General features: G+C 36.2%; 1 protein-coding gene across 2 annotated transcripts in view; it reads left to right on the top strand.

Moving 5' to 3' along the window:
• The window catches only part of LOC121315976 (G patch domain-containing protein 2-like), a 101,364-nt gene extending 95,571 nt beyond the window's left edge, over positions 1 to 5,793 (top strand). For both annotated transcript variants that reach the window (XM_041250631.1, XM_041250630.1), the window contains exons 9-10: positions 467 to 555; positions 5,409 to 5,793. In XM_041250631.1, coding sequence (XP_041106565.1) covers positions 467 to 555; positions 5,409 to 5,578 — 259 coding nt within the window. In that variant the 3' untranslated portion in view covers positions 5,579 to 5,793. The remainder of the gene's footprint in view (positions 1 to 466; positions 556 to 5,408) is intronic.
• Positions 5,794 to 13,195: the final 7,402 nt, after the last annotated feature.

The following is a 13,195-nucleotide window of genomic DNA, read 5'->3' as shown; positions in this document are numbered from 1 at the left end:
TCTGTAGTAGCTGCCCTAGCTTTAAATTGATTCTGAATGTTTTCCTAAAATGGAATGGCCCACGTTTGTCCTACAGTGAAGGCACTGCTGACAGTGAAGCATTAGTAACCTATTGATGTATCAGTGACTGTATTGTCGACTCTTTAGATAGTTAATCTTAACCATTTTCCTGTCAAAACTGACACAGTCTTGATTTTTTTATGGAGTCGGAAAGATTGCCAGATTTTAAAATTAAAAAGCATTCCTTTTATATTATTCATTCTGGTAACAATTTATGGTGCTGAGTTTGGACGCTGAGCACTTGTCAACAAACATAATTATGTTTTGATATAAACAAGATTGGTAGCTTTATTATGCAGCTCTGTCTTCATTGTGGGTGTTTTGATTTAAGTTCAGATTGTGCAGGCTGTGTATTTATGTGCTGTTTTCTCTGCACTAATAGTTCCCTTTGCAAATTAATTTGCAGACAAACAAGTGTACACTTAGGATCGCTCTGCACCGGAGACGTCAAGCGGAGACGCAAGGCTGCACCTATTGCTGGACCAATGACAACAGGTAAATTTATAACCAAGATCTACTTCAATTCTGTTTTTTGACAGGCAAATAGTTTTTGAGTTTATTAGGCGTATTGCAGGGTTGAAGGCATTCAAAGATTCGTTACATTTTGTTCTGACAGCATTAAGTGCTCTTAATATGGCCCATCAGCTATGGTAAGCTTTCCAATTTGATATATGGTCGCTTTATCATCTTCTCAATCATACTTTTTTTTTTTTTTTTTTTGTTAAATTCGTACTGCACTAAAAATGTAGTAGGTTTGTGAAAAATCCTTAAAAGCAATGGCATAGTTAGTTTAATAACCAGTATGAAAAATATACAAGATCAAATTGTTTTATTGTTTTATTTATTTTTTCTTGATACTGTACATGGTAGACAAGTCAAAAGTTATATTGTAACACAAACTACATTTAGGGATAAGATCATAGCAGAACGTCTATCACCCAAACTTATCCAGGGAGCTAACAATGTATTGTGTTCTTGAATATTTTAAAAGTCAGGGTACCAGGGAATGAATAAATAACATAATAAAACAAAAGTAACCATTGGTATTAACCCCTTTACTGCTCGGGGTGCTCATAACATTGTATGTCTATATATCACACTTACATTTTGTAATATATCTAGAGAAGCACTGGGGCGTAATTTGCTATGACATTCTATAGCACAGGTTATTAAGATTATGAGAGGTATATGGAGGTGTAAGTCTATATGTCGCACTTAAATACCTTATTACTTCAATTTTGTGCCGCAGCGTTTATTTTAAATTGATCAAAATGACTGGCCCTTCAACGAGGGTGCCGATTGTACGAAGACGGCCTTTATTAATAATACTATGCTTTACAAATGCTGCAATATTTTATTACATGATTTAAGGCATTTCAGAAGCGGCGCTGTGACAGGCTCCGATCTGCAGCACTATACTCTTGTGTGTTTTGGGGGCTTGACTGCAGTACATTTACTGACAGTTACCGAGAGCCTATTAAGTGGGAGTTGGGAGGTCAGGGGAGTACTGTACCAGCAAATCAGGAGCGTGTATTGGTTGCTATGGGGCGGGAGAAGAAGAGGAGAGTGAACGGTAGTTGAGTGTGATGCAGTTGTTTTTCTTAACAAAAAATATTACCTCTGAATATCGGTTTGATTTCTGTTAAAACTAAAATATATCCTACTCGGTCATTTATTTTTTTTCTCACTGTAATTTACCTGCTTGTTTGTAAGAGAAAGCAAAACTAAATCTACTCATAGATAGTAAGCAAGTTGTTTTTTTTTTTGTTTGTTTCTTTGTTTTTTATATATGTATATAATTGTACCGGACTGAGTAAAATTCCAATTGAATAAAAAACAAAACAACTAAACCCCCTACAAGAAGATATCTTCGGCCAGCTTTTGGACAGAGCTTAGTTGCTCGTTAAGTTTAAGTTTTCACCATCCAAGCTGAGGACGAGGTAAACAGACAGCCCTTGTTTTATCCCCTGCTGTGTTGGCACTGAACTCTGCTGGGGAAAAGAAAAAAAAAAGACGTGGATGACTGCTGTGCTGCAAGTAGTTCATCTTGGGTTGTCTGTCGGGTCTGTACCATAAAATACAATGTGCTTACTAAGGTGTGTGTACATTTGTTTGTATTGCGTGGTGGGTTGAGGCTGCAGTCGCTTCAGGGGCGTCACATGTACATAACCAGATTTGCGCATTTCCTTATTCATTTTTTGATCAGGGATAGAAAAAAATACCATTTCTTTATTGAGAGCAGTGTTTATTCGAGGGCGGCATCTATTAAAAAGCTGATATCGGAGTGAGGCCTTAATTCGAGGACGGCGTTAATTTGAAGTAATACGGTATTTACATGCATTTAGTGAAATAGGTTATGGTAATTTACTTTTTCAAGATGTTGAATTTATAACTGTTGATTTCTAAATATATAGCCTGTTTTCAGCCCTGAGCCAAAGTCACACAGATTGTCTGTATAAATATAATAAATGTTGCAATGACTACATGCATCCTGTAGCACTTCCCATGTACCCACATGGACCTCTCAGAACTATATCTCCCATCACCTGCTCACTGGTCAATGCACCTGTTACATATGTGAGCATGAGGATGATGGGAAATGTAGTTCTGAGAGGTTCATACAGGTACATGGGAAGCCATCTTGAGGCAGCGAATACAATTTAAAAGTTTAATGTAAAAATACAAAATTTAAACAATGCACACAGTTGTAGCAACACATGGGGACGTGTAACATAAGAAAATAAAAAGATCCTTATGCACCCTTTAAGCTGAATGTATCACCTCCTCTTATATAGCTGTTTATGCAACATCAATAAAACCACTTTAGGATCCAAATTACTAAACAAGCTGCCAATTAGGCTTGCAGTCAGCTGGATAGATTAGTGGCTAGAGAGGCCGATACAAGATTTTCATCTCTTGAGCCAATTACACACGTGAATTACCTTTCTGAGAGCCTGGGAAGGTATTTGAGGCGATGGAAAGACTAACACTGCGTTGTGGCAAAGATGCAGGGTAGGAGATAAGGGTTAGCAGGTCACACATTGTAACAATTGCCCAGCGTAAAAGAGGTAGTTCTAGGAAAGGGATTTAAAGGATTTGGAGATGCTAGAAGTGATATAAAAAGTAATAATAGCTGTACGATCATGTTAATGTTTGAATTAGTTTTTAGCTCTGTAGAAAATAATTCATATAAAATTATATTGTACAGTTAAAAAAACAAACAAAAAAAAAAAACTGAGAAGCAAGATGTAGTTGTTGATAGGTAATCAATCTAAATTGTATTTGCAATAAATCTGTTCTTTTTACTAAATTACTGTGCAAATCCACCACCACCCCCACAATATTATTATATGCCCAATTTGTTTTGACCTGCCTGAAAATTATAAAATTATTAGAAATTAAAATACCCCCCCCCCCCCCCCCCCCATCGATGAAGACAAGACTAGCCGAGAAGGGTTTTGATAAGCCTTGAAGATACTGTCACGTCTATCTAAATAAATTATGCAGTATTATCATAGTCTCCTGTCAGAGACTTAAGGACTGTATGTAACTACCAGTAATATATACTTAAGATCCTGACTAAGATTAGTGTGACAGGCAATAGTTATTTCCTTTTGCTTTGTTCACTGTTTTTGTTACTTAGTGCTAGATTGAAAGCTTCTAAAGAGCAGTTTATTCTAATTAGTAAACACACACACAAACATTAGTGGAATGCCATACAATTTTGTAAGTCCCTTTTCAATAGTGAGCAGTGGTTTTAAAATACGTTCTTCAAGCTGTTACATTAGGATCATTAAACAGATATGTCGCCTGTAGCAGCTTCAGACCTCTGATCTGGCTCCAGTTTGTAGACAGAATTAAATGTATTTTGGGACAATGTCTTTAATATCACAAACTTCACAGCGTTGCCTTCTAATATGTGCATATCTTTAAAATGTAAAAATAAATAAATAAATAAATAAAGCAAACTGAGGATATTGGACAACAACAAAAAAAAAGATAACAAAGTGAGTATAGGACCAGAATATCACTGATTCAGTGTGCATAGTGTACACATTTTAAGTATTTTTTTTGTTTTATTAAATGCTCAAGTCTTTCCAGCAAGGTGATGGATATAACGAGTCCTCAATAATTACCTTTTTTTTTCATGGAAGTTGATATAGTATTTGATCGAGAAGCACCTGCCAACCAAACTCTCAGCCAATTGGTGGATCTTGCAAGTGATCATATATTACAGCATACATGTCAGGGATTCCATTTGCATAACAAATTAATTGGCTGCATGCAGGTTAGCCTATTTACACAAACTTATCAGAATATGCTTGTAACTTATGGTCAATACAGTGTTCATAACTACCACTGATTAGGCAGTTTTGTACTGTAGGACTGTTAAATATAGAAATGCAGTCAGGTGCTTCAACTTGCTCACCATGTCTTTTGCAAAACCTTTATAAAGTGCAAGTCTCCACAATTCTTGCTATGGCAGAGTTAAAGTGCTTTTACTCCAAAACAACAAAACAGGATGAAAAACAACTTAATAGAGGTAATTAAAAACACTAAGAATAAATTTAAACACGTACAATGAAGAACAGCATTGTATAACAGTGTTATAATATTAAAAGAGAAGGGAGGATGTTAGGGAAATTATAATACACAGATTTTGCAGATTTTTTGGAAACACTGGTATAACTCCATGTTATCATTCAGAGTACATGTTTTATAAAATTAAGTACATGAATGATAAGCTTTACAAATCCCATCTGTCATTACTATTCTATAACTGGCCAGCTTCCTGGGTAGTCATGAGGGCATTATCCAGTTTCTTGACCTTCTGTGGAATGTCCTTTCCTCATCATGGGAAGTGAGTGATCCACTTGGTTGTAAGTTAACTTGAATGTTGTGAAGATGCAGATTTTAAAGCCTGAATGTGTTGTACTGCAAACAGGTTAACTTCCTTTGATATGTTTCTGTTGTGACATACATAATAAACCCTGCTGTGTTATGCAAGTCAAAAAGTTACCAAGATTTGATGTCATTTTTTTTTTTTTTTCAAAACAAAGTATTACTCTGAAATAACCCCTGCCTTTATTATACACCCTTTTTCACAATATAAAAACAACAGAGCCTGAGATTAAATTATATATAGAGAGAGAATTTTACTTGATTCTTCAGACCCACATCTGAAAAAGTATAACTCTGGTTTTGAGGTCACCATGTGAGGAGACAGTCTGCTCTTTCAACCCAATCGATGAATTAAGACAATTACAGGGCTTTAGTCTTTAATTGAGATTCTCCTACTCTCCTCCACGTGGCAATTCTAATTAAATATGTGTCTCTCTTAATCCAAGGGTTTGTAGGTGAAAATGCGCAGCCAATCCCCGAGAACAACATCGGCAACAGGATGCTGCAGAGTATGGGCTGGTCTCCTGGTATGGGGCTGGGACCAGATGGTACTGGAATATCAGAACCAATTGGAGCACTGCAGAGACCAAAAGGGGCAGGACTTGGCTTTAGCTGACTACAGACCACTTTAGTTACCTCCCTCAGTAAACCCTGTCGATCATGAAAACAAGACAAATACTTGCAATGTCATCTTGGACCAGTTGTTTGACGAATATGGGATTCATACACCAGCTCATTTTGATAGTGGTAAAATGGAGAGAGATGTTTTCAGTTTGTTGTGTTACAACCTGAAATCTTGATGCATTTAAATTGATTTTTTTTTCCTTTGATTTACACAACCTACTCAACACTTTGAGGCAAGAGAATTTGTATTGTGAAACAACAGTTAATGACAAATTAAAAAAAAAAACTTAAATGTCTTGGTTAGATAAGTATTCACCCCCCCCTGAGTCAATATTTGGTAGAACCACATTTGGCAGCAATTACAGCTGTGAGTTATTTGGGGTAAGTCTCTACCAGGTTTGCACATCTGGATCGTGCAATATTTGCCCATTCTTCTTGGCAGAATTGTTCAAGCTCTGTCAAGTTGGATGGGGATCGTTGGTGGGCAGCAATCTTCAAGTCTTCCCACAGATTCTCAATCCGATTCAAGTCTGGGCTTTGACTGGGCCACTCTAGGACATTCACTTTCTTGTTTTAAAGCCACTCCAGTGTCACATTGGCTGTGTGCTCGGGGTCATTGTCCTGCTGCAAGGTGAATCTCTGTCCCAGTCTTAGGTCTTTTGCAGACTGAAGCAGGTTTTCCTCAAGGATTTGCCTGTATTTAGCTCCATCCATTTTGCCCTCTACCCTGAAAAGCTTCCCAGTCCCCATAGCATGATGCTTTTTTCAGAAATGGCTTCCTTCTTGCCACTCTTCCATACAGGCCAGATTTGTGGAGTATCTCAGCTATTGTTGACACATGGACAGTTTCTCAAAAATCAGCCATCAGCCAAGGGATATTCTTCAATGCCTTTGAAATCTTTTTATACCAATCCCCTTATTGAAAGTGTTGAGTAGGTTGTGTAAATCAGAGGGAAAAAAGTCTTATTTAAATACATCAAGATTTCAGGTTGTAATGTATAGGCACTGTGTGTGTGTGTGTGTGTGTGTGTGTGTGTGTGTGTGTGTGTGTATACACACACACACTGGTTTGCAGAAGTATTCACCCCCTACCAGTAATTGCACATTTGGTTGAATTACAAATAATTAGGGGTCTACTTAAATCGCTGTAAATGTACGTATTTTTCACGGGTAGGTTGCAGAAAAAAGCCTAAACATAGTGGTACATGCTTCCTTACTAAAACAGAGTGCTGTCATTTATTAAAGGCAAGCATGCAGCATCCCCCTGCAGTTGACTTGCCCATACATTGAGACTGCACGTCTGCATCCACTGAATTGGTATGAAGTGTAAGGCAAAGATTTGCCAAGTTATACAGATGTGGAAATTGATTAGAAACAGCCCCAAAACTCTGTTACCAAAGGGCATCTTGGCATACTTTAATAAAGGCAATGTATGCAGCACGTTCGTTGTCATGTTATTTGTCCCACCCAATAATTTATTTTATTAGTACCGAGTCAAAACAAAGAAAATGTGGCTATTCGGGTCTAAAATTCTAACTGCAAAAAAGTAAGCAGCAGGTTGAAGCGAGGTGGCTGTGCTAGATCGTTTTAGTACTGATTTAACTTGCAGACAGGAATGCTTTTTGTCTGGCCTGACTTTCCGGTTTGGTTTCTGGAAGCTGTTTGTTTTACGTTATGTTCAACAGCCTCTGTAGTAGCCTTTTGTTTAATGTGTGATTCTGAAGCAAAATAGCGATCGATCATATTTTCTCCAGACACATTAAGATATGCAAAACAATTACCTCCATCTGCACGTACAGTTTCTTTGGGAAATTTCTTGAAAAGATCATTAGCCAAAGTATACTTTGCTTTTTTTTTTTTTTTTTTTTTTTTTACCTTTTTTTTTTCCAATGCTATTTTTTTTTTTTTTTTTTAGATTTTAGCAACCTAAATGAAAACAGTGCAGCACCACCTTTGTCCCACCCCCTACTGCACAGTACAGGTCACAGAAAAGCAGTACAGACTCACTGATTAAAACCTCGTTGTCATTTGAATAATAAACAGCAACGTTAACCGCTTTGGAGAATTTTTTTTTTTTTCATAAATGTTATTTGTGGATGTTTTTTGTTTTTTTGCTTCAGTGCAATGAAAGAGGTGAATTTCGCAGTGACCCCTCAATTTCATGATTTCGCGATTTCAGTAGACCCCTGCAAATAATGTATGCACAGTTTTTCAAACAAGCTTTTTTTTTTTTTTTTTTTTATTCAAAGCTGTACTATTAAACGGAACACTGTTATATGAGGAGGAGGTTAAATGTCAGCACAACTTGTAAAGAAAATTTACAAAATGAAATTTACTGGTTGCATTCAGCCCCTTAAAGTACTTGGTAGAAGCACCTTTTGCAGCAATTACTGCCATGAGTCTTTTTGGACAGGTGTCTACTAGCTTTACACAGTGGGATGGTGAAATTGTTTCCCATTCTTCACAGGAAAATTGCTCCAGTTCTGATAAGTTTGTTGGGGATTGTCGATGGACTGCAATCTTCAAGTCTTGCCGTAAATTTTCAATTGGATTCAAGTCAGGACTTTGACTGGGCCACGCAAGAACATTAATTCTCTCTTTGTTCAACCACTCCAGTGAGATTTTGGCTTTGTGCTTCGAGTCATTGTCCTGTTAAAATGTAAATTTCCCCCCCAGTTTCAGAATTTTGGCTGACTCAAACAAGTTTTCCTCAAGGATTCACCTGTATGCACTATCCATTCTCCCCTCTATCCTGTTAAGCTTCCCAGCCCCTGCTGAAAAGAAGCATCCTCATAACATGATGCTGCCACCACCGTGCTTGTCAGTTGGGATGGGGTTGACTGGGTGATGTGCAGTGCTGGGCCTGTACCAGACATAACGCTTGGAATTTAGACCGAAAAGTAACATTTTTGTCTCATCTGACCAGAAAACCTTTTTCCACATGTCTGCAGTATCATGTACATGTTTTTTTTGCAAACTCCATAAGTGCTTTAAGATGAGGCTTTTTGAGTAATGGCTTTTTTCTTGCTGCTCGTCCGTACAGGCCAGCTTTGTGTAGGGACCGGCTTATTGTTGACGTGTGAACACTGCCTCCCATCTCAGACACAGATCTCTCAAGATCATTGTTGCCTTCAGAGTGACATACCGAACCAATTTCCTGCTTACCCAGCTGCTCGGTATTGGAGGGCGACCTGATCTAGGTAGTGTCTGGGTGGTATGATGCATCTTCCATTTCTTAATGATGGACTTCACTGTGCTGAGAGGGATAATCGGCACCTTTGAAATGTTCTTTTACCCTTCTCCTGCTCTGTGCCACTCTACCACTTTATCCCTGACTTCTTTTGATAGCTCCTTGGTCTTCATGGTTGCTTTGTTGGATCACTATGTGAGATGCAGCTTGAAAGTCTTTATATACCTGAGGGAAATGATCTACAAGTTAAACCACTTTGAATACACACAGGCTGAAACCATTTCACTAATTTTGTGACCTTTCAAACAAATCATTTGCACCTAGGGCTGCAGTAGCAAAGGGGTTGAATACTTATGCAACTGAGATTAATCTGTTTTCTCTGTAAATCTTACTTATTTATATTCTATATGCATTTTTTAACTTTATCAATGTGGAGTAGTTTGTGTAGATTCTACATGCAAAGTCCAATTTGAAAGTGGCATGGAGTATGCTCAAGTGCCAACAAAATGTGAAAACTTTGCAAGGAGGTGAATACTTCTGTAAACCATTTGTGTGTTTATATATATATATATATATATATATATATATATATATATATATATATATATATATATATATATATATATATATATATATATATAAATAACTAAACAAAATAGTGCTTGTGATAAAAAATTATATTTTTCTGTTGAAGTACTAAGAAAACATGTTGTCTAAATGTATCAGAAAACTATGGCTGAACAGTTTAACAATTAAAAAAAAAAGTTAATTTTCAGTTCATCAGTCATATTATTATGATGAGATTAAGTGCATTGCTGCACTGAAAGTATACTGTACATAGTAGTCCCTATTATAACTTCTACCATACGACATGCTCATAGTGAAGCAGTACTATTTTACCCTAAACAGAAGAACAAGATAGTATTATTCAAGGGGGTGTTGGATTTTCTGTGTTTCCGTACTAAAAAAATTGGACAATATGCAGATTACAAATGGGTGGGTGGATTGAGGGGCATTTATTAGTAAAAACCATTTGCTGAATATATGTATGTGTGTGTGTATATAACCATGTGAATTATTGTTGCCATCTGTTATGATCAGTTAACCTGTGGTTGCACAAGACTGAAGTATATCATTGGCCACAATTCAATGCTGCCAGGGTTGTGAATTTAAATTCTATGACAGCTTGGTATGAAATAAGTATGAAAAAGTCATGGAATTGAAACGCATTCCTTTTGATTTTGGATTTACCCATTTAGTGGTCCATTTGATTTGTATGATATGGTACGTAGTAACAAGCAAGTAAAACAAAACAAGAAATCATCTGCATCTCACAAAGAAATGTTACTGAGTTAAAAAGTGAAGAGATGTGCTGTAAATCAACATACTTTGGTTTTGTGATTGTTTGCTCGATGGATAGTTTGTTATTTTAAGAAAATACAAATGCTGCATCGTTTAAATTGAATATCTTGAATAATATGTTGAACTCGACCAGCTTCAAGTTCAAATAATTTTTCAGATGTTGTACCGTTGAAACCTCCAAGAACCTCAAACTGTTCTTAATTTCAATGTAGTGTGGTGTTTTGAAAACACACAACTATAACATTTCCACAGCTTTTATCATCAGTGACATTTGTTGTGAATTTTACATGATTGCTGCTTGTAAATATGGATGCTGCAATGTATACCCAAACTAAATTTCACAATTGTATGGCAAATCTGATTTTACAATTATTGATTTTGTTGATTTTGTTGTAACATGTTTTAAATAACCTTGTTACAAAAATATAGCAACATAGGTTGTTTCATACTTACGAAATACCCTCACTCAGGCGTTTAATACTTTTAACCGGTTTACTTTGTGAATGAAAAGTAAAATAATGGAATTGGGTTTTCTCTCCTCTTCATTGTTTTCTACAACAAATAAGAGATTTCTCATTAGCTCTATAAGTTCTTTATTTTTTTTGACTGTAGGGTTTTATTTTAAATTTAAATTGTATTCTGAGAGATGTAAACAGTATTTGATTTGTCTTAAAATCTGTTTAAATGAAATGTTTATATACTAAAGAGGTTGAATTCAAAACATATCAGTTCAGTTCAAACTGTAAATAATGCTAAAATGTCAGCATAATTAGATTGTCGCACAATGAAATGCAACAGCACAGAAAATGTTATATTGTCTAATAATGCATGATTCATTTGTATGGCTAATTTGGGAAATTGATATGTCTGTCTACAAATTTAGGACACTCCATTGCTGGATAAAATGGATTCAGCTTGGCTTCTGGTCAGTGATTGATGACATTTGACTGGGAATGTAAAAACATTCCTAGTCAAATACCTTTGCATTATATACTTGTATTAATGTTCAGTAATGATAAAGACATACGTTATTTTCACATTTTCTTGTTAAATAGAGGACCTTACCTCAGTCTTGTTGGTATGTGTGATCTGCAACATTTATAAAAAATGTAATATGGCTGTATGGAATTAAAATTAAGTATTGTTTTTGGACTTAAAAAATGTGGGGAATGTCTTAAGAACCCCCATCCCCTCCACACACACACACACACATGTTGATTTTGTCAAAAGATAATTTTTCCTTATCTTAAATTTAATTGTGTATTATTAAATATGTTCCCTAATGCATTAAGCAAATGGTAACCTAGACAAACATGTAAAAGAAATTCCAATAATGTTGTACTTACAATATTGATCTTATGTAGGCAATGGATACATTCGCTGAATATGCAAATGTGTACACAGTGTGTGATTTTCAAGCAACATAACATACTTGGAAACAAAGGTCCCACTTAGTAAAGAACAAGTCAAACATTTTTTGTTTTATTGTTTAGTTTACTTATACTTTGTTTCCACTGTCTGGCGCTGTAGGCTTCGGCTGCCCACGACTTAGGTTTTTTTTTTTTCAAAACTTGGCGAACCTTGGAAATTCTTGCTGTGCATCAAAAGCCACTGGGGTATTGTGGGATCGTTTTGTGTTTTAATGACCAGCAATATCAAATAAATGGAACCATAGTCTCATTAAAAAAAAAAGCAAACTATGAAGGCATGAAACAGAGACTAACAGAAGTAGATTGGAGTAAAATAGAGAAAACACCCACAGAAGAAGGATGGTTGTTCTTCAAAAACGTAGTACTAGAGGCGCAAAACAATTATATCCCTAAAGTAGACAAATCTAAATGTAAAACTAAATTGCCAAAATGGTTTAATAGATCAATTAAAAAAAATATTCAGCGAAAAAAGGCACTTTACAGAGCATTAAAAAAGGACCAAAAAGAAAGTACGCAGAAAGAGTACACAGAACTGCAAATGCAAGTCAAAAAGGAAGTTAGAAAGGCCAAGAGAGAAATAGAAATGAACATTGCTAAGGGAGCTAAAACCAATTCCAAAATGTTTTTCCAATATTACAACAGCAAGAGAACATTCAAAGAGGAGATTAAATGTTTAAGAGATACAAATGGCAAAATCGTAGAGGAAGAAAAAAAAATAGCAAATATGTTAAATGATTACTTTTCACAAGTTTTTACAAAGGAAGATACTGACAACATGCCCCACATGTCATCCAGTTCCTATCCAGTTTTAAATAACTTTAGCATAACTGAGGCAGAAGTGTTAAAGGGACTAGGAGCTCTTAAAATAAACAAATCCCCTGGGCCGGATGAGATCCTCCCAGTAGTACTCAAAGAAATGAAAGAAGTAATTTACAAACCGCTAACCAAGATCATGCAGCAGTCTCTTGACACAGGGGTGGTACTGACAGACTGGAAAATTGCAAACGTAATACCGATCCACAAAAAGGGAAACAAAACTGAACCAGGTAACTACAGACCAGTAAGCCTGACTTCTATTATATGCAAACTTATGGAAACTATAATAAGAGCCAAAATGGAAAATTACCTATATGGTAACAGGGTACTGGGAGACAGTCAACATGGTTTTAGGAAAGGGAGATCGTGTCTAACTAACTTGCTTGATTTTTTTGAGGATGCAACATCGATAATGGATAATTGCAAAGCATATGACATGGTTTATTTAGATTTCCAGAAAGCTTTTGACAAAGTCCCGCACAAAAGATTAATTCTCAAACTGAACGCAGTTGGGATTCAAGGAAACACATGTACATGGATTAGGGAGTGGTTAACATGTAGAAAACAGAAAGTACTGATTAGAGGAAAAACCTCAGAATGGAGTGTGGTAACCAGCGGTGTACCACAGGGATCAGTATTAGGTCCTCTGCTATTCCTAATCTACATTAATGATTTAGATTCTGGTATAGTAAGCAAACTTGTTAAATTTGCAGACGACACAAAAGTAGGAGGAGTGGCAAACACTGTTGCAGCAGCAAAGGTCATTCAAAATGATCTAGACAAGATTCAGAACTGGGCAGACACATGGCAA

The sequence above is a fragment of the Polyodon spathula genome, chromosome 5 (assembly GCF_017654505.1).
Source record: "Polyodon spathula isolate WHYD16114869_AA chromosome 5, ASM1765450v1, whole genome shotgun sequence".
NCBI classification, from domain to species: domain Eukaryota; kingdom Metazoa; phylum Chordata; class Actinopteri; order Acipenseriformes; family Polyodontidae; genus Polyodon; species Polyodon spathula.
The sequence above is the reverse complement of the archived record's forward strand: the minus strand, read 5'-3'. Positions and strand labels throughout refer to the sequence as shown.